Source organism: Ambystoma mexicanum, chromosome 5q (assembly GCF_040938575.1).
Source record: "Ambystoma mexicanum isolate Mex_15411 chromosome 5q, UKY_AmexF1_1, whole genome shotgun sequence".
Lineage (NCBI taxonomy): Eukaryota > Metazoa > Chordata > Amphibia > Caudata > Ambystomatidae > Ambystoma > Ambystoma mexicanum.
The window spans coordinates 666,943,249-666,970,395 of NC_090933.1; the positions used below are offsets into that span (position 1 = coordinate 666,943,249).

Genomic DNA, 27,147 nt, shown 5'->3' on the forward strand with positions numbered 1-27,147 from the left:
CGGCGGGAACCCCCTTGCTTGCCGCCACCTCTGTAGGCCTCCTGGGCAAAGGAGCGGGCCGCCTGGCGGTAGGAGGCAGAGCCACCGCTGGATCCTTTGGAGGCACCCTGTCTGCCTCCCGAACTCAGAAAGAGCCGTCGCTGCTGAAGCACCCCAAGGGCCCGGTGCGTCTCCGAGTCGGTCTTGATGGCCTGTAGAGACTCATCCACTGCCTTACCAAAGAGGTTGTTGCCGTCGAACGGCATGTCCAACACTCTGGTCTGGATGTTCTGGCGAAAGTCTGTCGCCTTGAGCCATCCTCGTCGTCGGAGGCAAGCTCTGGTGCCCAGTTGGCGAAATACGATATCGGCAATGTCCGCTGCCAGCGTAATGGCGTGATCTGACACCACCTCGCCTTCCTGCAGAATTTCTAGGGCCTCCGCCCTTTTGTCATCAGGCAGGAAATCTAGCAGGGGAGCTATCTTGAACCAGAGCTCCCTGTCGTAGCAGACCACGATCGCTAAGGCATTGGCCGCCTTAATCGTCGCCGCCGACGAGATGGCTCGTCGTCCCATAGAGTTCAACTTCTTACCCTCGCTGTCTGGTGGGGAAGTGGAAGTTGAGGCCGCCGCGCCCGCGGCCTTCTTCTTAGCCGCTGCCGAGACGACCGAGTCCAGCGTGGGCTGGGCCCTGAGGCACAAGGGGGCGGCATCGGGGACTCGGTACTTCTTCTCGTACCTGTCCCTCTTGGCGGGTGTCGTGGCAGGGTTCTTGAGGACAGCAAGCCCCTCGTCCCAGCGGTCGTTGAGTAAAGGCACCGCGAGGACCGTCTTCCTCTTAGCCTCTCGTCGTTGGTACAGAAACCCCTCCTTTTTCTGGTCTTCACGGCAGAGCTGGAAGAGCTCAGATGCCCTGGTTATCATGGTGTGGAAAGAGCCAACCTAGTCGGCTGGGGACGCCCACGGGGGGGGGGGTGATGACGGGATGTCTACTGTCATCACCGCTGCCATCGTCCGTCCCTGTCGCCGTATCCGTCGCCGTATCCGTCGCCGTATCCTCTCCCGGCGAGGGGGATGAGGGGTCCACCGGGTCTCGCAGGCACGAAGGGCGGAGCAGGGTGGACTCTCCTCCGCTTGTTCGGAGGGCTTCCCGACGGGCCTGGTTTTGGCTCCTCCGTCGGGGTGCGTGGTAATCTCGTCCTTATCTCGGTACATAAGGATTGGATTGCCAACAAAATGGCCGCCGAGCTATCCTGGGGCTCGGGCAATGGCTGCGACGGAAGGGATGGCCGCTCCAGTGGGCATTGTTCGTCGTCCTCGTCGCTATCCTCGATCACGTCAGCAGGGACCGTCCCCTGGAATCGAACCTTCTCGAACCTCTCGTTGAGGTTCATGAACCTTTCGTTGAGGCCTGTGGACCTTTCGTTGAGGCCTGTGGACCTTTCGTTGAGGCCTGTGGACCTTTCGTTGAGGCCCCTCTTGGTCTCCACCAGTTCCTCCTCAGAGGCTGATTGAGTGTAACGGCCACCGCCACCCCACCCCTCTTTTTCAGCCGGGGCTTCACGGGGGGCTGGAAAGAGGATTCCCTCCGCGGCGGCAGGGATACTCTGGGCCCAGAGGCCGTTTCCATTGGCGTAGTCTCAGCCGGCTCCGCCAGAGTCGCAGAGACCACTTCGGTAGAGGCCTTAGCCGGGTGGATCAAGGCCCTCACCACCTTAGGTGCGTCCTGGGCCTTCGCCTTGGGGGGGGGGGGGGTCAACGCCTCGCTCCCCCTTCGAGATCAACCGGGTCCGCTCCAGCGGCCTACCCGCGGGTCCGCTCCAGCGGCCTACCCGCGGGTCCGCTCCAGCGGCCTACCCGCGGGTCCGCTCCAGCGGCCTACCCGCGGGTCCGCTCCAGCGGCCTACCCGCGGGTCCGCTCCAGCGGCCTACCCGCGGGTCCGCTCCAGCGGCCTACCCGGGTTCTCAGACTTTCTCTTCCCCGATCCAGAGCGTTGGCTCGTGGTCGAACGTGCCGGGGAAGTAGCGCCCTGGTTGGCAACCGAAGAGCCCGACCTTTCGGCGCTCCCGAAGCCCGCAGACTCGCGGTGCTTGGCCTTCTGTTGGGCCCCCGTCGCCAGGGCGCCCTCAAAGGATTTAGAAGCCCGCTCAGACTTCTTCTTCGCCTTCTCACTTGCTGTGCCCTTCTCCAGCCAGGTGGCGAGGTGGGAATGACGATCTTGTTTGGTCCGTTCAGAAAGGTTCTTGCAGAACGCACAGTCCTTCTCCACGTGCATCTTGCCCCCATGGAGGCAGTAGAAACATCGCAAATGCTCGTCCTTGAAAACGTTATATAATCCGCATCCAGGGCAGTTCCTGAACAGCTTGGATCCGGGCGTCAAGCTCCCTTTGTCCTGGGCCATGTCCTTTAGGTAGGCCGCAGATCTTCCGGAATCCTCCGAGAAGTGTAAACTCGACGAAAACTTCACCCTTGAGGGGCGTAGAAGAATTCCATTATCGGAAGTAGAAACGGTGGAGCTTGAGGCTCGATTAAACCGAGAAAATGAGAAATTCTCCTGAAAAAACGTGAAAACGCAGTAAAAAAAGTCGAGAGCTAAACACGAGGACTCCAACACTTGAGCGTGCGGTAAAAATCTGAGGATGGCTGCCAGAGGCGGGGCTTAGGAAGAGGGCAGTCATTGGCTGGGGGCAGTATGACCCAGAGATCAGTGATTGGTTACTACTAAGCAAGACCGATCAGAAACGAAACTGATTTTTTCTTTACCGAGGATTCCCAGCCAGACGACGGGGAATATTCATGAGCATGTGAATCCATGCCAGACCCCATGCTGGAGAAGTACCTTGACCTTTTCCTGTTCCTCCGGTTTGGTACTTTTTTTTGGGTATCTTAAAACCTTTTTTATTTTCCAGTATGGGTGTGCCTGTGCGTACACTTTTGTCTGCAACATTTCAGCCAAAACCTTTGTACGAGTCAAACTTTTTGGGATTTCCTATGGTACTCAACATGCAACTTAACTATAGTGTGTGGACCAGCACACTATAATATATGTTGTTAACCAATGCAGCTAGCAGTTGGTCCAGGAAAAAGAATTCAGGGTAATAGGTTAAAGAGAGGAGAGCAAGAGGAAAGTGGGTTGTTTTTTCGCCTTTCTGCAGGGCTCCAGAGACACAGTGCAAGCTTCTGGAGATTTTCTCCACTTTCTTTGAGAGTGTCTGTACATGTAACGAAAGAATAGATTGTTGCACGCCAAACGTTCGCACAGGATTGCGGTGGTCAGCAGCTCCTGCACAAAGCAATCCAGCAACCTGAGAGGGACGTCCCAGAAGAATGGAGAAAAGGGGGAGAGATGTACAAGTAACACTTTAACAGAACATCCTTTTGAGGGCCATGGCTAACACCATTAATAGCTTTTACAATTCAGTTTGTCGTACCCATGTAAGAGTCCGAGTAAGCAGATCATTCCTTCAAAGGTCATGAGTCAACAGTACCTGGTCACAGACACCCTAACGACATCTACTCTGGTTCACAAGCAGTCCTCGCCGTCATGCGTAATGTGTCTCCCGGCGAATTTTGCTGGGCACGTCTATGTCTTAATATAATGTGATGTAACTGAAATGTATAGAGTGCTGATACAGACCCAAGGGCATCTAAGCACTAAAACAAACAAAACCAGAAGGCTAAATAGCATAGAGCCCAACAGCGGAAGATAACCAACGTTCAAAATAAATGCGTCTTAAGAGCCTTACGAAAACTAAGGAGATCTGTCATCTCACAAAGCTGAAAAGGAAGGGAATTCCACAGTGTGGGGGCAAGGACAGGGAAGCATCATCCCTCCGCTCGGGCCTTACGGAATCATGGGACAAGCAATTAGATGATGCAGGAATATACCTAGTTGGGAGTCAGAGGTCAGATTCAATTGCAAATATTCGGCTGCCATATTATAAAATGTGTGATTCTCCATACAGTGAACTTTGAATGCAATACGGTTCTTCCCAAGGAGCCAGTGAACCTGCCATAAAAAGGTTAACAGAGTGGGACATTACAGTAGCTCCCAGTGCCAGATGCAGCGTTTTATAATAACTGCAAGTGGTAGACCAAATAAATCTGGTTGACCGAGACAGATGCTGATGCCATTGCAGTAATCAAGGGAATCCATAATTGATACAGTCACCAGCCTCGGCCGAAGTTCTAAAGGAAAAATAGGCAAAGTATTCTTCAGTAGGTTCAACTTATCAAACCCAGAACTGCATGCTGTCGAGATTTGGGCTACCCGGGAGCCAGATCAGACTTTAAAAAAGCAAAATTACAAAGTCCAGAACGAGTGGGGGGCATCAGAGCCAACCATCAATATGGAACAAGTTACTTACCTGTAACTGTTGTTCTCCAGCATGGGTCTGGCATGGATTCACATGCTCATGAATATTCCCCGTCGTCAGGCTGGGAATCCTCGGTAAAGAAAAAACCAGTATCAGTTTCGTTTCTGATCTGTCTTTCGTAGTAATAACCAATCACTGGTCTCTGCGTCATACTGACCACAGCCAATGACTGCCCTCTACCTAAGCACCGCCTCTGGCAGCCATCTTCAGATTTGGAAGCACGTGAAGTGGCAGTATGACCAAGTGAAGAGCCGCAGAGGGGTAGGCGGGAGGGTTCGCATGTGAATCCATGCCAGACCCATGCTGGAGAACAACAGTTACAGGTAAGTAACTTGTTCCTTCTCCAGCATGGGGTCTGGCATGGATTCACATGCTCATGAATAAAGAATACATAGCAGTACACACATGCACAACCACGGGAGGTGGCAAAGGCTCAACATTAAGCATCACATCAACTCAACATTAAGCATCTTACCTCCTCACCAGGCTCACCTCAGGCGAACAGGTTGCGCAGCACTGCTTGGCCGACCCTGGACTCCTCCCTGGAATCCCGGTCGACGCAGTAGAATTTCGTGAAGGTGTGCGTCGACCTCCACGTAGCAGCCCTGCATATGTCCAGCAGGGGCACACCAGATAGGAACGCCGTGGTAGCTGCGATCGCTCTGGTGGAATGGGCTCTCGGACGGCCAGGCAGCGGTCGGTTTGCCAACCGGTGACAGCACATGATACAGCCGGAGAGCCATCTGGAGATGGAAGCCTTCGAGAGAGCCTTCCCCTGATTGACAGGTCCAAAGTTCACAAAGAGTTGTGACGTCTTCCGAAAACCCTTCGTGCGGTCTACGTAGAACTTCAGCGCTCTAGCTACATCCAGCGAGTGCAAAGTCCTCTCAGCCGGCGACAAAGGCGACGGGAAGAACACAGGTAACACCAAGGGTTCGTTGAGATGGAAGTCCGACGGTACCTTGGGCATGAAGGAGGGGTGCGTCCTGAGCACTACCCTCGTGTCCTGGAAAGTCAAGTACGGGGCCTTGCAGGAAAGGGCCTGGATCTCTCCCACTCGTCGTGCGGAGGTGATGGCCACAAGAAACGCCGTTTTCCACGATAGAAACTTCAACAGGGCCGAGTGCAGAGGCTCGAACGGAGGTCCCATGAGCTTGGTCAGCACCACGTTGAGCTCCCACGCCGGGGCCGGAGCCTTCACCGGCGGGAACGATCTGAACAGTCCCTTCATGAACTCTTTCACCAGACGATGAGACCACAAGGACGTCCGGCCCGTGGTTCTGGTGTATCGGGAGATCGCAGCAAGATGAATCTTGATGGACGCATGTGCCAGACCAGCTTTGGCCAGCGTCAGCAGGTACGGCAGTACTTGGGGAGCCGTAATCCGTAGAGGGTTAATCTTCTGTGCGTGGCACCAGACAGAGAACCTCTTCCATTTGTGTCCGTAGCATTTAAGAGTCGAGGACGCCCTGGCCTTTGCAAGAACCTCTCTGCAATCGGCCGGTAAGTCGTATCCTCCAAACTCTAGTGCTGCAGGAGCCAGGCCTGCAAGTTCAGCAACTTCGGGTCGTGGTGGAGGATGGCGCCTCCTTCCCTGGAGAGTAGATCCGCGTCCGCCGGCAGCTTGATCGGCGGGGACGCTGACAAGTCCAGAAGGTCCGGGAACCATATCTGCCTCGGCCACGCAGGTGCGACGAGGATCATCCTGCACCGTGACCTCTTGAGCTGGTTGACGAGCCGGATTAGCAGAGGCAAGGGAGGGAACGCGTAGAGGAACAGGCCCTCCCAGGGGAACGAGAAAGCATCGCCCATGCTCCTCGCCTGGGGAAACCTGCTGGCGAACCTCCGGCACTTGGTGTTCGTCGCCGTCGCGAACAGGTCGATCTGGGGTGTGCCCCACCGTCGGAAGAGGCGATCCACCAGATCCTGCCGTAGTTCCCACTCGTGGCACGAGCGCAGCTCCCTGCTGAGTGAGTCGGCGATGGTGTTTTTTATCCCTGCCAGATGAAACGGCACCAGAAAAATCCCTTGGGCGACGGCCCAATGCCACAGGTCCTGCGCCTCCTTGGACAGCGCTGGGGACCTGGTTCCGCCCTGTTTCCTGATGTAAAACATGGTGGTGGTGTTGTCGGTGAAGATCCTCACCACCTTGCCCTTGAGGGACGGAAGGAAGGACCTGAGGGCCCAAAACACTGCACGGAGCTCCAGGACGTTGATATGTAGGGACTTCTCCGTCGGGAGCCAGAGTCCCCTTGCGTGCAGATTTTCGGTGTGCGCTCCCCACCCTTCCAGGGAGGCATCCGTGGTCACAGTCTCCTGGTGGGCTGGGGTCTGGAAGTCCATGCCCGCCGTCAGATGCGCGCGGGTGCCCCACCACCGTATCGCTCGTCGGAAACTCTCGTCGAGCTTGATCCTTTCCTCGAAGCTGCCCGTCGTCTGGATCCAGCGCGCATCCAGGAATTCTTGCAACGGGCGCATCCGGAGCCTGCACATGGGAATGAGGTAGATGCAGGAAGACATCATCCCGAGGAGGGACTTGATGGACCTCACTTTGGCCGCGTCGGCCACCAACATCCGTTGCACCTTGCCCAAGATGGTCCTGGTCCTCTCCTCCGACGGGGAGGCCAGAAGGGACACTGTGTCGAGCCTCGCTCCCAGAAACAGTGCGACTTGCGCGGGCACCAGGTGGGATTTGGCGTAGTTCACGGAGAATCCCAGGTCCGTGAGGAGTTGGACGGTCCTTGCCGTGTGGACCACGGCGAGCTCCCTCGTCTTGGCGCGGATGAGCCAGTTGTCCAGGTAGGGGTAGACGTGGATCCCCTCGCGGCGCAGCTGCGCCGCCACCGGTGCAAGGCACTTGGTGAATACCCTGGGTGCCGACCGTAGTCCGAAGGGAAGGGCTTTGAACTGGTAATGACGCCCTTGGACCACGAATCTGAGGAATTTGCGGTGCCCCTTTAGGATGGGAATGTGGAAGTAGGCATCCTCCAAATCCAACGACGATAGGAAGTCTCCTTCCTCCAGCTGACCCAGGACGTGCTGGAGGGTGACCATCCGGAACTTCTGCGCCTTGATGAACTTGTTCAGACGTCGCAGGTCCAGGATGGGGCGCCATCCTCCCGTCTTCTTCTTCACGAGGAAGTATCTCGAGTAGACTCCGGAGCCCCGAAGCCTCTTTGGGACGAGTTCGATGGCGCCCTTTCTGAGCATCGCCTTTACCTCCAGGAGAAGTTGAGGGACGTGAAGTTCTTTCCTGGCCACGGGGGGGACGCGCGGGCACCTTCTTTGAAATTCGAGCGCGTGGCCCCGGGCCAGGGCGTCCAGCACCCAACGGTCGGTGGAGATGGACTCCCACACGCTGACGAAGCCCGCCAGCCGGCCTCCCACCGGGGTGCTTCGGTGGGGGCCCGACCCCACGGCCGGTTCAATCCTGCTTGGACGCGGCCTTGCCGCCTTGACCTCCTTGGCGACGACGGCGGGGTCCGCTAGACTTGCCTCGTCCTCTGTAGGCCTCTTGCGACGACGAGCGGGCCGCTTGACGGTAGGAAGCGAAACCGCCGCCGGAACCTTTGGAGGCGCCCTTGCCTCCGCCGCTCCAAAAGGGCGTCCGTCGTTGCAGGACTCCAAGGGCCCGGGCCGTCTCAGTATCCGCCTTGATGGCCTGAAGGGAATCGTCCACTGTCTTGCCAAACAGGTTGTTCCCGTCGAAGGGCATGTCCAGGACTCTGGTCTGGACGTCCTGCCGGAAGTCCGTAGCTTTGAGCCATCCACGACGTCGAAGGCAAACACCGTTGCCCAGCTGGCGGAATCCAGTGTCGGCGATGTCTGTCGCCACGGTGATGGCCTGGTCCGAGGCCACCTCACCTTCCTGCAGGATCTCAAGGGCCTCCGCCCTCTTGTCGTCCGGCAGAAAATCCAGCAGGGGAGCCATCTTGTACCAGAGCTCCCTGTCGTAGCGGGCCACGATAGCCAAGGCGTTGGCCGCTTTAATCGTCGTCGCTGCCGACGAGATGACTCTACGCCCCATAGTATCCAATTTCTTTCCCTCGCCGTCCGGCGGGGAAGTCGATGTGGAGGCCGCACCCCCCCCCCGCTTTCTTCCTGGCTGCCGCGGAGACGACGGAGTCCGGGGTAGGCTGCGCCCGGAGGCATAGGGGGGCCGTGTCCGGGACCCGGTACTTTTTCTCATACCGGTCTCTTCTAGCTGGCGTCGTGGAAGGGTTCTTGAGGAGGGAAAGGCCCTCATCCCAAATGTCGTCCAACAGAGGCACTGCGAGGACCGTCTTCCTCTTGGCCTCGCGCCGCTGATAAAGGAAGCCTTCCTTTTTCTTCTCCTCAGGGCAGAGTTGGAAAAGCTCGGAAGCCCTGGAGATCATGGAGTGGAAAGATCCGATCTCGTCGGGCGGAGAGGCCCTGGTGGGAGGCGACGACGGAAAGTCCTCGTCGTATGCCTCGTCGTCCGTACCCGTCGCTGCCGTGTCAGTCCCCGTATCATCCCCTCGGGTGGACGGGGAGGAGGGCTGGAAGGGGCGCGACGGTTGAAAAGGAGGTGGTGGATGGATCCTTCTTTTCTTGGTAGGGGGAACACCAGAAGGTCCCGGTTCTGGATCCCCCGACGGGAGAGGTTCCTCCGTCGGTAACGGTAGCCTCGTCCTTATCTCGGAGCATAAGGACTGTATGGCCAACAAAATGGCCGCCGAGTTGTCTTGCGGCGCTGGCAGAGGGGAACCCGACGGGAGGGCAGGGGCCCCGTCGGTATCCTCGACGATGTCGTCGTCGTCACCTGCGTCGGGGTCCATTCCGACGGGCTGGCCTTCTTCCACGCCTAGGCCGTGGCTTAAGACCTCGATCAGCTCCTCTTCTGAGGTTGAGGCCGACTCTACGACGACGCCCTGCCCCCCCTTCTTCCCCACGGAGGGTTTCACGGGGGTCCTATCGATGGGCACAAAGGAAGACTCCCTCCGAGGAGGCAGGGAGATTCTGGGCCCTGAGGTCGCCACCACTGGTGCAGCCACCACAGGCTGAGCCAGGGCCGCCGCGACCGTTTCGATAGAGGGCTTGGTCGGATGGATCAAGGCCTTCACCACCTTAGGTGCGCTCACCGCCTTATCCTTGAGGGAGGGGGCACTGCCACGCTCCTCCTCTGCCTTAGAGCTCGACCGGGGCCTCTCCAGGAGCTTTGCCGGGTGCTCGGCCTTCCTCTTACCCGACCCAGAGCGTTGGCTCGTGGTTGATGGTGCCGGGGAGGGTGCGCCCTGCCTGGCGCCCGTAGAGCCCGACCGTTCGGCGCTCCCGGTGCCAGCGGACTCGCGGTGCTTGGCCTTATGTTGGGCCCCCGTCGCCGGGGCGCCCTCAAAGGTCTTAGAAGACCGCTCGGATTTCTTCTTCTTCTCGCCAGACGGGCTCTTACCCTCCAGCCAGTTGGCGAGACGTTGATGGCGGTCCTTCATGGTCCGTTCCGACATGTTGCCGCAAAACGCACAGTCCTTCTCCACGTGCGTCTTGTCCTCATGAAGGCAGTAAAGGCAGAAAGAGTGTTCGTCCTCCTTGAAGACGTTCTGCAGCTGGCATCCAGGGCAGACCCTGAACAGCTTTCCGGGCGTCGAGCTTCCCTTCTCCTGGGCCATCTCCGAGACAGGGCCTGAGAAGCTTCTGGAGTCCTCCGAAGTGTAGCTCGACGAAATCTTCACCCTTGAGGGGCACAGATGAATCCGACACGGGTCCCCGTTGATCGGATGTAGGATCGGTGGAGCTTGAGGCTCTTTTGACCGAAAGAATCGAAGTTTTTGTAAAAGCGCGAAAAAAATAGCACTAACGCTCGAGAGCAATAGCACGAGGATCCCAACACATGAACGTGCGGTAAAAATCTGAAGATGGCTGCCAGAGGCGGTGCTTAGGTAGAGGGCAGTCATTGGCTGTGGTCAGTATGACGCAGAGACCAGTGATTGGTTATTACTACGAAAGACAGATCAGAAACGAAACTGATACTGGTTTTTTCTTTACCGAGGATTCCCAGCCTGACGACGGGGAATATTCATGAGCATGTGAATCCATGCCAGACCCCATGCTGGAGAACTGTTTTTCCCCCATTCAACCTCAAACAGATCTTAGTCCTCCAGTTGCCAAATGCAGACAGACAATTTTGCAATTGTAAAGGGGGATCTGACACAGGAGAGTAAACGAAAAAGCATCTGATCAATAACTCAAGCAGGGGTCGATATCACAGGGTGCAGACTTGTCTTTCCAGATTTGACAGGCATTGCACAGTCTATTACTCACTTGTTAAGCGCTTATACAGCAAGCAAATACGGTTTCAACGCGCCCACAGGGCAACAGGGAGGGGACAGGGGATGAAAAAGAATGTAATGCACCAATGATAGATAATTAAATTAAATGCAACAAAATAAGAAGAGACAGTGGGGAGGGGAAGACAAACCTACTATGCCTTGTGAGTGTTCAGAACGTGCAAGTGCAGAGGGGAAAGGGTATGGGATAGGTGCTGTGGTGCTCATGGAGAGCTGCACATGAAGTGCTAAGAGGTAAAAGCTAAGTGCAACCCCCAGTGAGGAGGGAGAGCCTAAGCAAGTGCAAAGTATAGACAATGGCTGGGATGATGAGATGTGGGAGGTCAGGGCCCCGAGAAAAGCCATATATCAGTAAACAAGGTTTGTGTTCTCCTGCTCAGCACAGCTGTATGCTGAGCGCTCACAAGAGATCATGAAACAATTGTTAGCACTGCCAAAGGCCTACTTCTACCTGCCATCCAAGGAATTCCCAGTGCTAAAAATAGCACAGTGTTCCGGTTTGCAGAGAACATTCCACCCCTTAAAAATGATAGTAAACAAGACTAAAAACGTCCACTCAACTCAATAAAGAAAGCACTGAAACGGGAGAGGAGCCAATCTTTATCCCAACATGGGGGCTTTAACAAATCCAGGGAGTTTGCCCCTTCTCCCCAACGGGAAGCCAACCCCTTTGGGACTAGGGGTGTGAGCCCTTTACAGCAAACACTCTCTATGGGATAGGGCAAGTGGGATCTCACTGAGGGGGGGGTGGGGGGGTCTCCCCCCCAACCCTTAGAGACAAGGAATCCCCAGTTGACACTTCTATAAAATCGCCCTTAACAACGGATTCCCAAGAATGTAGATTGCCCTTTGATTGCGGACTGAAATTCAGAACCAAATGGCACGATTTGCTTGTTGCAGAAAGCGATGTAAAAGGGCAGAGACCTTTAACTAGAGAGGAGCAGCAGCTGTGGAGCGAATCAACCAAGGGGCAGGAGCCAGCCCCAGCAACGCCGCTCACAGTGGAAGCCTACACAGCAGTGCAGAGCCAGTACACCTTGGAGGCAGCACCATGCCACATACATGGTGGATGGAGAGCCCACAGAACACTGCTGAGCTCAGGAGGGCCAAGAACCCCAGATACAAGACCAAACTAGCGCAGACGCAGCATACCGGCATATCTGAACAAAGGCGCCAGGGAAAAGAAGTGAAACCAGGGACCAGACAACCAGAGAAGCGAGATTCCCACGCTACAGGAATTGCCGCCTCGCCCAGAGAAAAGCTTTTCTGAGACCAAGGTCCTGCCGAGGAGCGGGAGGAGGGAGGCTGAGCTCCAAAACACACCAAAAAGGAGTACAAATAACAATCCAATGGTCCTTGTGGGTATAAGATGCCATGGAGCCAGAGGTGAGTCAGCAACCAAAAAGCCGTGAGCTGCTACAAGAGATCAGAAAGCAAGAGAAACACCCAAGGAGAACCTGAATCCAATGACTCACACGAGAGGTTATGAGATAGAGAACGAAAGAAACACTCAGAGGAGGTGAATCGGAATACAATAACCCATGAAGGGTCCCCAAAAACCAGAGGGTAAGTGAAAACCCCAAAGAGGATGAACCTGAATTGAAGGATTTGCAGATTGAGGAACACACTTTTTTTTAACAAGGCTCTGCTGGGAGGGGTCATGAGTCCCCTTTTGTGTAGGAACTCAAGGAGCTTTGTTGTGAACAGTACGACCAGGTATAGGCCTGAAAACCTAGAAAGTAACAGACATTTTAATTATATGAGCAAGATAAAGCTTGAAAACAAAAGAGAACCAAATTAGAGAATTTTTGTGAGGGGGTAGTGCACCAACCAGCACAAGCCAATAAAGTAGCACCTATCTAGGCTACGTTTTGTTTCCTTTGTTAATGGTAGAGACGAGCAGCAGGGTATCAGAGGTTTGGAAGGAGGACAAGGTTGATTTATGCAAGACATCCCGACGAGCACCCTTCTATTATTTTCTAGATTAGGGATCCTCCACCTTAGAATTAGGACTAGGTGAGGGATTTTTCTTGTCTTTAATGAAATTCAAACCCTTTGCAAAATGTCCAGTTGGCCGTCCGTGTCTGACCTACAGTTCCAATGTAGCTTTGTACAGAGCATAATTTAACTAATTCAGACTTCTGTGGGAAATCCTGTTACTACAAATCAATAACAAGATTGCCCTACTTATTGCAGTCGTTCATGCCCATCCTAATTACTTCAACAGATCTGTATTGGTCTACCAGCTAAAACCTGAATCAAAGTGAAAGCAGCTCAAAAACATGCGACTTCTTCCTTAAGGGCTGCAACCATACCTCACCAGCCTTTAAGACCCTGCAATGGATGCCAGTGATGAAGAGTAGAGTTGAAGGTTCTCTGCATGGCTCATGAAGCATTCTGTAGCTTCGAGCAAGGTACCTCAAAGGGCTGCCATTCAAGCTGCTGGGTCAAGAGTCCCAATGTGAGTCTCCCAAAACATGCTGGCTATTAGTCAGCCCAGAGAGAAAAAAAAATGTGCGGTAGATTTCTGCACTTTGAAGAGTCATCCCTTTGGCGCTCACTTCCACAGCTCTTAACACTGGAGCCAAACAGTATGATGTTTTGCACGCTTTTGAAGACTCCCCCTTTATCCGTCTATAAAACTATTGCTTCCACGGTTGTCACTCTTCTTTGATCAACTCGCCCACAAACGGGTCTAATTTGTAAAATCTTAATGTCTCCCTGCTACATGCACCTGAAGGGGCTGAACAAAAGGCATGCATGTGTTATAATAACCATTACTAAAACAAAAAGATACAAAGGCTAGACTATCTATAGGAAAATAAGGTACAGCCTCCAATTTTTAAAATAATTACATTTTTTCAGCTTTGATTCTTCCAACGTTACCTGTGGATGCAGCAAGTTCGAAGAAGTAAAATTATTTCAAAACCATAAGTCTCAGACACACCTACCAGGTTCTCAAAGGATGCCTCGTCAACCAAAATGAGCAGCTTCACAAACATCCCTCACTAACAAACTCAAACGAAGTTGTGATCTGTACGAAGAACTGCTTGGAAAAAAAATCCTTTTATGTAGACTGCTTCATAGAAGCAAAATCATGTGCTAGTACCACAGGTTCACTGTAGCACTATAATGCCTCACTGTCTAGTGCCTCAAAATGGTTTAGAAACGGTTGAACTCTGCATCAAATGGTATTTTGTCACAACATTTTTGGGAACCAATTATTTGGGTGGGTAGGAGACTACAATGTAATCATGGTACGCCATGGTTTCCCTGGCCATGTCCGTGGCTCTTGTGCTTCCCATACCTCTGCCTTTAGTGTCCATGTCTAAACTCTGCTTCTCCATTGCTCCATGCATGCAGAGAATAACTGGTGAGATCACGTAATCGGTCAAAACGCGGACCGAGCTCCCTTGCAGTTTTTCTCCCCATCACGGCTAGTGAGCTCGCTATCTTCGCTGACCACAATGGCAGCTTATTATTTAAAGTCTTGGTCCATCATATTGATCATGTTTTGGTTGATGAAGGTGGGCTAGGTGAGGAGATGGGCGGGGTATCCCATAGATCGGCTCTGGGGTCCTCCGGGCAGAGAGGGTGGCAAGCTTCGATACAGGTGCTGGTTGTAATGAAACTGCTGACGTGTGGGAAATAGTAAACAATACTTTCCATGATGGATGACAAAGAAAAACATTTAATCATTTCATCCATGATAATAAATATGCGAGTGGTTGTCAATACAAACGATAAATGACGTATGCGTTTGATCAAAAGGGCAGGTGTCACAGTCACCACTCTATGGATTCAAATTTTACAATGAAACATGGTGAGTTTTTGTGTATATTTCAAACTCTTACATGAAGTTTGCATAAATACCAAACCGAACATCCTATGCAAGCACCCCAAAAATATGTGCTAAAATTGATGAATCAAAGAATTGCCATTTCAACATACCTAACATATTTAAAGCGATCACAGTTGTAACTTGGAGTGCATGGTTACACCAGCTGTATGCATCACACTGATCATCAAAACATCTATTGTCGCATGTATTTGCAAGAGTCCAGTATGCAGTGCATTTCATGCTCACCACACTCCATGAGCAATTCATCTACTTTTACGTAACTGCGAAATTATGGCATTTATTTGAATGGAGAATGTGCGACTATGAAAATAATTCATAACTTAAGACAATCTGCACTCACTAGCTGTCAAATGAAAGCTGTACACGCTGGGGCCAAATCACAAAACCTTTTCCGCATGTGAATTAACACCGACTGTAAAAGATGCAATGTGCACATGCATAAACTATGGGGGCTTCATAGAGGAAACGTGTTGAGTTCGGTTTTTGGCCAAGCATGACACTGATACCACTGTATGAACAGGATACATCTTTATTGAGCCCAGCTGTGGGTTCAGGGTACAGGAATGCATTTAGGTCACATCAGGTAACAGACAGACATCCACCAGCATCCTCTCGCAGTCAACCCATCCTCTCAACAGACCGTCACAGAACTATACAGAACATAACATTCTCACACAACATTCCATGTCAGTCACTCCTAACATTCCATGCACACAGGACAGGTGCAGAGAAAGACCAGACACAACACATCTTCCCCCTTAAACAAACCAAGATACACCCAAGAAGCAAGAGACATACATAACACATGCACATCCCTTAACTTCCAAAATAAATCCTCCCAAAACACCCACACAAACCTTGTAGCCGTCCTCAACTAGTGTGACAATCTGCACCATAATATGCCACTCCCTTTCCTATACCACTAAGGGATAGACACCAGCCACTGAACAAAAGGATACCACATCCAAACAACTTCAAACTTCCAGCACCAAACCACACGACTGAGGCAAAAACCATCCCATACTAGCATGCAAGGTGTGCCCCGGAAGGCATGGAGAACTGACCCTCCCTACCCCCCACAACCATGCCACACAAACATGCCAAGAGTGCCCCAGGGGGCACTAAGACTGATATCCCAAACACCTCTCCACTACAACATACAGGGTTACCCCAGAGGGCACGGAGACCGGATCTCCCAAAACACAAAGGGAGAGTGGATCTCCAAACACACAGTACACCACACACTAATCATACCATAAACAAAACTCAGCCCCCAAATACAACGTTAACCATTCCAACTAAAACTCACTGGCTGCCCATCATAACAACCAGACAATGCAGAACACATTCTAGACAGTTATCACAGTTCACTAAACACATTAAAATAAACCTCCCTTACTGTTTTACTTAATGCATTGAGACCGAATAGGCACCCATGACCTGGTGCTGCCTCCTCACATCAATTGCTGGCCCTCACTGGCCTCACTGCAGCCCGCAGTGCTCCTACCTCGAGAGAAGATCTTCTGTTTAGGGGGCGGTGAATGTCCCTCTCCTGGTGCTGTCCCCTCAGCACAGCCAGCATCCTCGTCACTATTGATGAGTTGGGTTCCTGGCCAAGCAGGACACTGACACCAGTGTAGGAACAGGATACATCCATACTGAGTTCCAGCTCAAGGTACTGCGTACAGAAATACCTTTAGGCCACATCAGGTAGGTTACATGTACAGACATCCACCGGCATCCTCTCTCAGCCACTCCTAACATTCCATGCACACAGGGCACACAGGAGGCAACATTCTCACACACAGCATTCCATGTCATTCCCTCCTAGCATTCCATGCATACAGGGCAGGTGCAGGGAAAGACAAGACACAACAAAAGCTTTGTGAACTTGGCTGACCCAGACAGTCCTTAAGAGGGTTGCCAAGAGCAGAGAAGTCAAATTAATTTACATAACCGCAAAGGAACAGTAGAACATAGAGACAGCCTGAAAGGGGGAAATTACATCACTGGAAATGATTAGTGTGCATAGACCATCACATTTTCCATCAAGACTTTGGAGGAAAGGAAGGAAAAGCTTTGTGGTGCATTTGAATATTTACTCTGAGTAAACATCTGTAAACCTGCCTTATTTTTCTTCTTGATAGAAATATGTGTTCCTGTCCATAATACTGAAACTTTTAAAGTGCCTCAACATGATCTCGTGATCTCTAAGGCCCACGTATGAATTTTTGCTTCATTTTAAATGAGGCAGTACCTTAAACAAAGGTGTAAAAGTGAGGTTTGCAGCACTGACGAGGTGGAGGAGGGGCACAGGGCATAGGTAAGATCTCTGCTGTGCAGTACTCTTACATCTCGCAAGTGCACATTGTTGTACTCCTGTTTTTTTCATGCAGGTATACAACAAATGGACACCTATGAAATCTGTCATGTTGCGAGTACGGGCTAACTGCCCTCCCACATCTTTGTGTGGGAAGGCCCTCATTTGGGCCACAATAAGGGAAATTCTCTTGGACTAGGGAGGCAGTTTCCCAAATTCTATATGCAGCATGCTAGCAGCACAATAAACCAAATGTACAGTTAGCATAAGGACGGAATAGCGGCCCAAATGCATGGAAAAGATAAGATCATACACAACAAAAGTTACACATGTCTGGTGACTATGCTTTACTTTACGGAATTTCAGTAGTAAAATTGAGTGCCATTGTCGCAGGTTCCCAAATGACCATGTCACTGGGGAAACCGTATTCCAGTACTAGGCATTGCTTATAATTTAGTATATTTTATTCAATTAAACATGACCAAGAGTACCACGCAATCGACAACGAAATCAAAGCCCACAACTGTTGTCATCGAAAACATGGAAACATGGTGTGACTGATGCATTGTACTCCGAATGCTCTCTAGGGGAAATGGGACTTATCAAGAGCTGTTCCTCCTACTTCATATCTACAAAGTAGATATTAAGCAAATGTCCCTAACTGATCTCTCCAGAGAATAATGGATTTCCCAAACAGGACCCAGGCAAGGATTAATAAAACCTATTTACATGCTATCAGAGGAAAAAATGTTAGTAAAGCCAAGTCAGATAAAATATGGTTGAACTTTAAGCAAAGGCTTCTAAAATGCATTGGATGAACTGGAAATGGTTACTTGTTACCATCAATCTGCTCCATGTTTCAACCCTGATGAATTGCTACAATTAAGTGGTTTGCTACAAAGAAAACACAGGTGGAATCTTGGAAAAAAAGTGCAATAATGTTTATACAAAATTATTAACACACTAAGAAACCAACATGCAGAGTTAAGTTAAGAGTGCACGCAGAGTCCAAGAAAAGTAGGTTTGAAGCTCTACATAAAGTAAGTAGTAATGAGAAAAGACAATAGTAATCGATAGAGGAAGTGAAATGCAGGACGTGACAGTGTTCAACGAGACGTGATAAACTATATGGGCATAAATGGTACCCACCCCTGTAAAATATATGTTGATATACAGCATATGTACTTCATAACAATAATGGTAATGAGTGAAGCCCTAACATGGAGCATAACATCACAAAGTACATTTTGAAGTGCCATTATTTCCAGTTGTCTTTGATTTCCAGCAAGTAATTAGAGAATGAGGTAACATTTTAAATTAAAGAAGGAACTAGGTCTTTAGAATGTTTTTCAAAACGAGGCCAAATACAAACAGGATTTATTGATAAATGATAAACCAGTGTCCCATGCAGCCAGCATCAGTCTGTGGAGCACAGTCCATGTACATCTTTCACTATATGAGTGCAAGGATGTCCTGGTGAAAGAGTCACAAAGTTCCAACACCTCTACAAAAATAATGGGTGCACACAAAGGTGAAGGTCCAAAGCAAAGAAAACAGTCAAGAAAGTGCATGTAAAAATTAGCATAGAGCTTGGAGGCCAGAGCAGGGTCTGAGGAGCACTGCAGACAGCCCAATAGATACGAGGCTTAGCAGATTACTCCATAAAAGCAGGCAACTGTAATTTCTCCCAACAAAAAGAAAGAGGATAAGTATACTCCCCATACAAAAATACATTGAAAGGAGGGATGCGCCCCCCATACCACAATTCTATTCAGATGGGTTGTACAAGCACAGCAGTAAAATAAAAAGGATCTGAAAAGGAACTTAATGGTAAAAGTATATCTTTTAATTTGTATGAATTGCTACGTCCAAAGAGGTTTTATAAAAGAATAACAATTCGGTATCAAAGTTGAAGTACATATTTACTTGCTGAATAAATACCTCCATCGGGAATGGGAATTACATTTATACTCCCCAAACAAATCTACTCCCAAATTGCAAAATTGAGTAAAACAGACCCACTTCAAAATGTTACCCGAAGTCCAAACCATCAATCAAGAGAGGTTTTCGTCGCTAGGAAAACTACTGCCTGGGTCACAGGACCCTCAAGTCTCTATGTAAAGGGAGCATGGGCAAAGGTAGAAAAGTGTTTCGGCAATCAGACAGTGGAAGTTTGTCTGTCGGGAAATCAGAATGTACATTAAACAGAGCCCACACTAATGTTCAGCTGCACAAAACACAAGAGCGAGGCATGAAGGAATTCTACAATGGGGATACAACTGCCTAACTTGCATATGTGGAAAAACAGACATACAATGCATATATAGGGAAGGGAATGTATTACATAGGCACACTTGGGAGAGGACTGTTTCGCGAATTCAATATTTTCAGGGCAATCCTACAGTGAATACTTATGGACAAACAGTATAAAATAGTCTTGAGTCGAGCATCTCTCAAGCAAAGCAGCTGTGGTTATGTGATACAAAAAATGAAACTGAAGCCAGAGTCAACTTTCTTTAAATTCAATGAAAAAACTTTGTTAAGGGGACATTATGGTTAAGTTGCACTGATAAAAACCTACGCAATTCAATGAAAAACCTTTGTTAAAGGGACGTTATGGTTACAAGTAAAACCGAAAAACCCCTAACATTCGCCAGTTATGGTAAGCTAAGCAACCATAACTCGCACCACCACCGTGTACTGCTAAGACTACCACCCAAAACATCAAAGATGACATCACAAATGTCACTGATGACATCACATATCTGGCCCACTTGTTTTGGTCCACTGACATACATAGGCCAGGTAGTTTTGTTTACTGACAGAATATTAAAATGGAAAGCGGTGCGATATATCTAGACGTTAACCTTGTCATTTGTTCTTTAAGTACTTTCCATAAGGGTTTGGTCTCAGCTCATGGTGCACATACATGGGGAAATGAACAGGGCTCAAACACACAATTAATTTGTATACATGAAGATAAACTTTAATGTTATTAACATTTTCTGATGATGCTGTTTCTTTCTTCCTTACTTTAGTTTCCCTGAATGTGCATCTGATTTGTATGCATTGTGGTTATTCCTATGTATTGTTTGTACCAGCACAAGTGTTGTACATCTTGAATTGTTAGCTAGTTACTACACGTTAACATTACTCAAAAATCTGATAAGGTAGCATTCAATATTGTACTATCCAAAATTACAAGATTATAAATAGTGAACTTCTATGGTGCATGCTGCAGTCATTGCCTGTTTTTATAGATGATTAGGTTTCTGTATTAACACCACTCCAATACAATGATTTTAGAGGAGTACATTCTTTAATAGATTAAATAGTTTACGATAGGTCTCCGTATCACCCCTGACATCCTGTTACCAACAATATAAACAACTCCTTGTAGGGACTTTATCAAAATGTATTTCACAAGTGATGTCATCAGTGATATTTGTGATGTCATCTTTGATGTCCTGGGTGTTAGTCTTAGCAGTGCACGGTAGTGGCTCGAGTTATGGTTGCTTAGCTTACCATAACTGGCGAATTTCAGGGGGGGGGTTTCGGTTTTACTTGTAACCATAACGTCCCTTTAACAACGTTTTTTATTGAATTTCATAGGTTTTTATTAGTGCAACTTAACCATAACGTCCCCATAACATATTTTCAGTGAATTTGATGGGTTTTTACCAGTGCGTGCTATTTTCCTACAACTTACTATCATACTTAGCCAATTTTGCAATATTTGTGTCCACTTTACAGTGTCACCTTAAAAGTTTGCCATTTCCCACCTTCTATACACTCTTTGCAACTATTTCAACTAGTTTTGCATCCGTAGACGTCTCCGAACATCTGACATCATTGCGGACCTACCTGAGAGTGCCACATGATCATACACTGGCGTGCGGCATGATGACATGTCCGAGAACCCGTCCGCACTTCACGATAAGATCCGTGCTTCGGGGACAGTTCGGAGCTGCATTTTCTACTGATCTAGGAACTTTCAACTTCAAAATTTCCCTTGCATAGCTCCAACACCTATTCCTACTCATTATCCATTAACAATCTAGTACACAGTACATGCTTTTAGCAAAACTGCTATTTATCTTAAAATGGCATCAGCTAATGCCATCCCTCCTCCCCAAGAGCCACCACCAATGCTGTACTCAAGGAGCATGAGAAACACTGCAAATAAAACATGCGCAACATTTTCCCCTGTCCACCAACCCCTCCTTATTAGTGTTTGGTTCTTCTTCCCTCATTTCCTCATTTCCTCCCCACCTTTCGTTCTTAGCTATCCTGCCAAAAAAAAAAATATATACCTCCAAAAACAACAAATGAAATGATCCTTTAGGAACCACCTTTCACAGTTAAAAAAAATAGATGTAAAAAATATATAAACTTAAGACTCCATCTACTTTATATTTCTCATAAAGTACATAGCCTCAATAAGATTTTCCAAGATTTTCATTTGCATTTTGTGTTATGCTAATGGGAATATTGTGGCGTTCATCCTCCATTCCAGCGACTGGAGCGGGGGATACCGGCCCGGCAGCCCAAGTCATCAGCCCAAGTTAAGCAAGGATGGATAACAAGGTCTCTGGACCATTATCCCCCCCCCCCATTCCAGCCCCTGTAATGGGGGATGAATGCCATTAGCACACTAGGTTCCCAAAGCGGGAAACCAGGGTGCTAAAAAAAATAAAGGCTTTTTCTTTCTACACTGGGACGCCACATAGAAAATACTTTTCCAAGATGGCCACCATGGAAAGGGAAGGCGGGGTTCCATACAGGGCCCCTCTTCGCTTTCCATGGAAGCTTGTAGAAGGCAAAAAGAGAACCCTATGACCTTATTACCACGAGCACATTTTTCTTCCCTTTCAAATCTATCCCAATTTCGAATAACTTTACCACAAAGCCAGTCCCAGGTGAACATGGCCGCTTTAACCCCATGTGTTGTCCCTCGTGGTCATGGCCAGTAGCCAGATTGTCCGATCATGACCTTATTCCATGACCCAGACAATCTGGCCACTGCCCATGGCCACAGGCTACCCACCTCAGTCACCAAAGATATATCACTATTTTTTTTACCTACATTATGACACTTGTCAAAAAATAATACACAGGCACATTTGCAAAACCATGCTTTCAGTTCCTTGCCAATGCTCCTTACACAGGTTTGCTGGAAATCCACCCATGTTTTATTTTTTCAAAAGTGTCAAATGTATGCACATACAATCGTCATATAACCTAGCCCCCACTTGACAAAATCCATTCAGACTTTACGAAAACATTTATATCTAGATCTATAATCTTTTTGCAAACCTTGGTGTAGATTTGTCAAATGGCACCACATTTATAAGCCTTTACACTATTTTGGGACCCCCCCCTCTAATTCTGCCCCCTCTTGACAGAATCCCACCAAACTCATTTGGAATCAGGTCAGGAATATAATTGCAAAATTTCATGCAGTTTCATTGACTGGTGCCAAAGTTATATGCCATCCAAAAACTGCCCCCAAACATCTGAAGTGTCCCCGTACTTCTTAGGACTGTTCGCTAACATCCAAACTGTTCGTGGACATGAACAGCAAAAAAAACGTTTTTTTGCTTCTTGCAGCCATATTTCATCCTCATCACCCCTCACCTCCCCAGAGATTATTAGACAAGTTTGACAAGTGCAATGTTGTGTTTTTTAATATGTTTTTACTGCGATGTCTGCGGACACCGGCCACGAAGCCAAGATGGCAAGCGTTTCCAAAAATCTGACGCACTTTACGCTTTTCACCATCCAATCAGTGGGCACGTCCGATGTCCGGTGGCACCACGTTGCCCTCTAAGCCAATCGGAGTCATGTCTGCGGACAGAACAGGGAAGAGTGTCTGCGCAGCAGACCTAGCTATAACTAATTTTTTGGGACCTACGTTTTAGTCGTTTTAAAAAACAAAAATACTAGACGGATTTCCACCAAATTTACAAAAGCACCCTTTCGGGACCAGGCCGCCGCTCCTGCCGCAAATTTGGTGCAAATCACGGTGCAAATGTGCAGCCACAAAAGCAGACATTTCCCTGGGAAACGTAGGAGACACAGAACAGGTGAGTAAAAGATCACCTGCCATATTGCAAAGGGGGTTAAGAGCAGAGAAACGAATTCAAGGTTCTAACCAGGAGACAAGCAAAAAGGGTGCAGGCAATCAAATGTATGTGGAAGGGACACAAGTAACAAAGACTTAAGGACAGCATGGACCGCTTGTGCAAGACATTTTATCAGCTAGTAGGTATTGCAAGGAGATAAGGGACAAATATCAGTTAACAGTTTAAAGACATGACAGCTACGGTTGCTTAATAAAACATGCACATAGTTTCAACACTTACCTCTTCTCCACTATCACCTTTCACAACTTGCTGCGCTTTCATTACTTTGGTTGAGGCGATTGCAGTCGCTAAAGCCTAATATTAGTAAATGAAATCCAAATTTAGTTTATGTCATTACTGCACATAACGTGAACAGATACAACACCTGTGCACATAATCCCTTACCTCGGCTTTCAAATCTGACCGAATGCGTACCACACATCTCTGGATGGCCATTTGAAAGGTAAAACTAATGACCCCTTTTATTTTCAGCAAGGCATCTTCGCATAGGCTGCGACGAGACTAAGAATTAAATATAAAGCAAATAAAATGCGATTAAAATACACAAAATATATATTTGTATTCAAATAAAATTCATGCGACAAAATAGGGTTTTCTTCAATTCCATAAGTTTGTTCATTAACTCACTTGAATTATGTAGAGCAAAAAGCAAGGATATATTTCTGCTTACATTTTAAAATGGTGCAGGATGGACCGAAGTGGAAATAATCAGAAGAAAAAGTGCTGAAAGTCAAGAATGCTTTGTGCCATATGATAAGCCAAACAGTCCCCCTTGGTTAAGCTATGACTGACTGAAGTGCTCATTGATGAGCGTTTAAGTGTGTAAGTTGCTATTTATCAGACACCTTGTGCCCGTACTGACTAAACTCATCAAAGCAGCTGTTGTATCCTTCAGCTATCAGTGCTGGCAGTTACCGCCATGCAAGTTAACTTAAAGCAGCAGTTTAACACAGACGGCACAATTTCAGCTCGATTGAACTGCTGCACAACTGGTCTTGAGAACATTTTTACGAAGGTTTTCGGGAGCTCAAGGGAAATGAAGAGGAATGGCCTTGCCATATAAAACAAAGCCAGCTACACTCGCCGTTCTATACCCCCGATTATTATTGGGCACCAAACTGTGTAAAGTAAGAAAGCAGCTTAAATATGAACATCAATCTGGAAAAAGTTTAAGTTTATCAGTTTGTAAATTTATGAATACAAGATTCCAGTTGTCTTTTGCATAGTGCCATATCACCGTAAATCTGAGTCTGAGCACATAATGTAATTAATTTTCATGTTCAAATGCAAAGGTACAGATTAAAGGAAGATTACCAGAAAGAAGCAAGTCTGTAATGCTTAGCAAATTAAGCATCAATAAAAACAGAGGGCTATAAAAAATAAAGTTTAAAAAAAAGATCCCGAGTTTAATCATATGAGATCCAACCAGTGTCATGAGGCAGGCCAAAAAAGGCAGCTGAGCATATATGACCTCACTGAGCCCAGCACTGCACCGTTATGTGGTTTGGACGGGTCCCTGGCCAGGCCAATACAAAAACGGAAAGTGAACATGAGTGTTTGGTATTTTTTAGGCCAATATGATCGGCTGGTTGATATATGATATGGCATTTGTAACGCGCCTACACACAAGCGTTTCAAGGTGCAATGAGGCAAGGAAGGGGGAACAGAGGGAGGACAGAGACAACGATCTTACTAGGCCAAGTGAAATTGAGATCACGGAAGTGCAGGGAGGGGAAAGTGCCAGGGGGAGGGGGCAGTACTGTACATGTGATAAAAACAATAAGTGCGGCCAGCAGGTGGCAGGTGCAAGGTTAAGTGCAGACAGCAGGTGTCCAAAAGTGCAGGGGGGGGGACTCTTGGGTTACAGACCCAAGTGCAAGGGTTGCCGGGAGGCAGTGTAGGTGTGCAACTGGGCATGCAGGGACCTGGGCCCGTAATCAGAGGGTAGCCAGGTGACCAGTGCAGTATCAGACAGGAAATCAGCAGGGGCGAGGAAGATAGAAGGCAGAAGCAAAGAGGAAGGTCTTGAGGTGCTCCTGGAACCGGAGATGGTTCTCCTCAAGTTTCAGAGGCAGGGAGGCTGTTCCAGAGGTAGACCCCAGCCAAAGAAAGATCTACCACCCAACTCGTTGTTTGGAGAACCGAATGACCCTAAGGGAGGGGGAGGAGCGAAGAGCTCAAGTAGGAAGGTATTTACGAAGAGAGTTGGAGGTATTGAGGACCCAAGCCCCAGAAGATCTTGTGGACAATGCAGAGGGTCTTGAACTTAATCCTTGCAGCCACTGGGAGATAATGCAGAGATTTCAGTGCTGGCCAGATAATATACCTGGGCTTGAGGCCAAGGACAAGTCTTGGAGTCGTGTTCTGGATGAGCTGCAGAGGGTGGAGAGTAGAAGCAGGCAGATTTAGAAAGACACTGTTACAGTAGTCCAGCCTAGAGAGAACCAGAGCTCTAGAGACAGTGAGCTTCTGGGGGAAGGAGAGGAAAGGGAGAATACATCTGAGGAAGTGCAGTTGGTAGTTTGACTTCAAAGAGACATCAGAGATGTGAGGAGAGAAGGAGAGTGTGGAGTCGAAGATGACCCCGAGGTTCTTAGCCTCACAGGTGGGGGCAGGAAGAGGGCCAAGGGAGGCCGGCCAGTGTGACAGGAAAGGATGGTGCAGGTGTGCCGATGACGAGAATCTCTGTCTTACCGACATTAAGGCAGAGATTGTTGGCAGCACACCACTCCTGGAGAGCAGACAGAGATGAGAGAAGGAGAAGAGGTGGCAGAGGGGAGCCTGAAAACGAGCTTAGCATCATCCGCATAGCACTGAAAGTTGGAGCAAAGAGCGGCAATGCAGTGGGCGAGAGGTGCCCGGTATTGGTTGAACAGCCAAAGAGAGGTTAGACCCCTGGGGAACACCACAAGTAGAGAGTGAGATAGAGGAAAGGAAGGACGCTAGTTGGACCTGGGAGGTTCGATCAGAGAGGAACGAGGTCAGCCAGGCCAGGGCCTGATTGGTGATACCCAGGTTATCATGGAAACGTTTGAGCAGGATGGCATGGTTGACTGTGTCAAAGGCAGAAGAGAGATTGAGTAAGATGAGGACAGAGGGGGGGGATTAGAATCAAGGATAGAGCGCAGGTCTTCATGGATGTTAAGCGAACAGTTCCTGTGCATCTGGCTGCCCTGAAGCCAGACTCATGGTCTTGGAGACAAGCAACAGATTCAGTGTGAAGATTAAGCTGGGAGATGGCCATCTTTTCCAGGAGTTTGCCCAGGAAAGGAATGATGGAGATCGGGTGATAGTTAGCCAGGCAGGAGGGGTCGGCTGATGTTTTCTTGAGAAGAGGGTGCACAAGAAACTGCTTCGGGGGTGTGGGGGAAGGCTCCCTAAAACCTGGTTGCTAAAACCTTTGTGTGGCTGCTCTTATCAGATGGGAGAGCTGGATTAGACAAGCCAGAGAGTGATTGGGTAGAACTAGGGAACACCATGCCCCTTCCTCAACTCTGCTAGAAATCTGCTGGTGCTCAGTAGGTTTACTTACCTCCTAGAGGATTTTGCTATGAAAAAGCTGCTGCAATTTTAGGACCAGGTTTTGTCACACTGGCTGGTTCCTGTGTCCTTCCCAGAGGTCACATTTCCTCTTATTGCTACTAGGCTGTCATCTTTCCCCACCATGTCCTAACTGGCTGGTACGTGTGCTGGGACAGTTTATGGGCCATTTTACTGCCTGGATCGTACTCCTTTCGGTAGGAAGCGTCCATTATCCAGAAGGTTGGTAGGGCAACCACTACCAGACTCTGCTCTTCGTCTAGGCCTTTCTAAGTCATCTCCACTGATGCCACATCGTGGGACCACTTTCTGCGGGCTAGCTGCCCAGGGACGTCATTTCACCAAAATGCCAGGGGTAGTGAAGTGGCACCACACGACCCTTGACCTCTTATGACATCACAGGAAGTGATGTCATCGGACCCCACCTGGAAGCAATGGAACACAACTTTTCACCCCTTGACAAAACAGTAAGTGGCATCACATAGCATTGTTTCTAAGTACACTATGAAAAATATGGTTACGGTATCACTGTAAAGTGATATGCATTGCATACAAGAATCGATCACCATATGCATCTTTAATATCAGTGTGCGTAGGCCCATATCACCAAATTACTGTG

General features: G+C 48.9%; 1 protein-coding gene across 2 annotated transcripts in view; it reads right to left on the reverse strand.

The window, feature by feature from the left end:
- The window catches only part of ARMC1 (armadillo repeat containing 1), a 515,376-nt gene that overhangs the window by 133,179 nt on the left and 355,050 nt on the right, over positions 1–27,147 (reverse strand). For both annotated transcript variants that reach the window (XM_069621117.1, XM_069621116.1), the window contains exons 5-6: positions 23,373–23,489; positions 23,208–23,282 (exon numbers count right to left, since the gene is read on the reverse strand). In XM_069621117.1, coding sequence (XP_069477218.1) covers positions 23,208–23,282; positions 23,373–23,489 — 192 coding nt within the window. The remainder of the gene's footprint in view (positions 1–23,207; positions 23,283–23,372; positions 23,490–27,147) is intronic.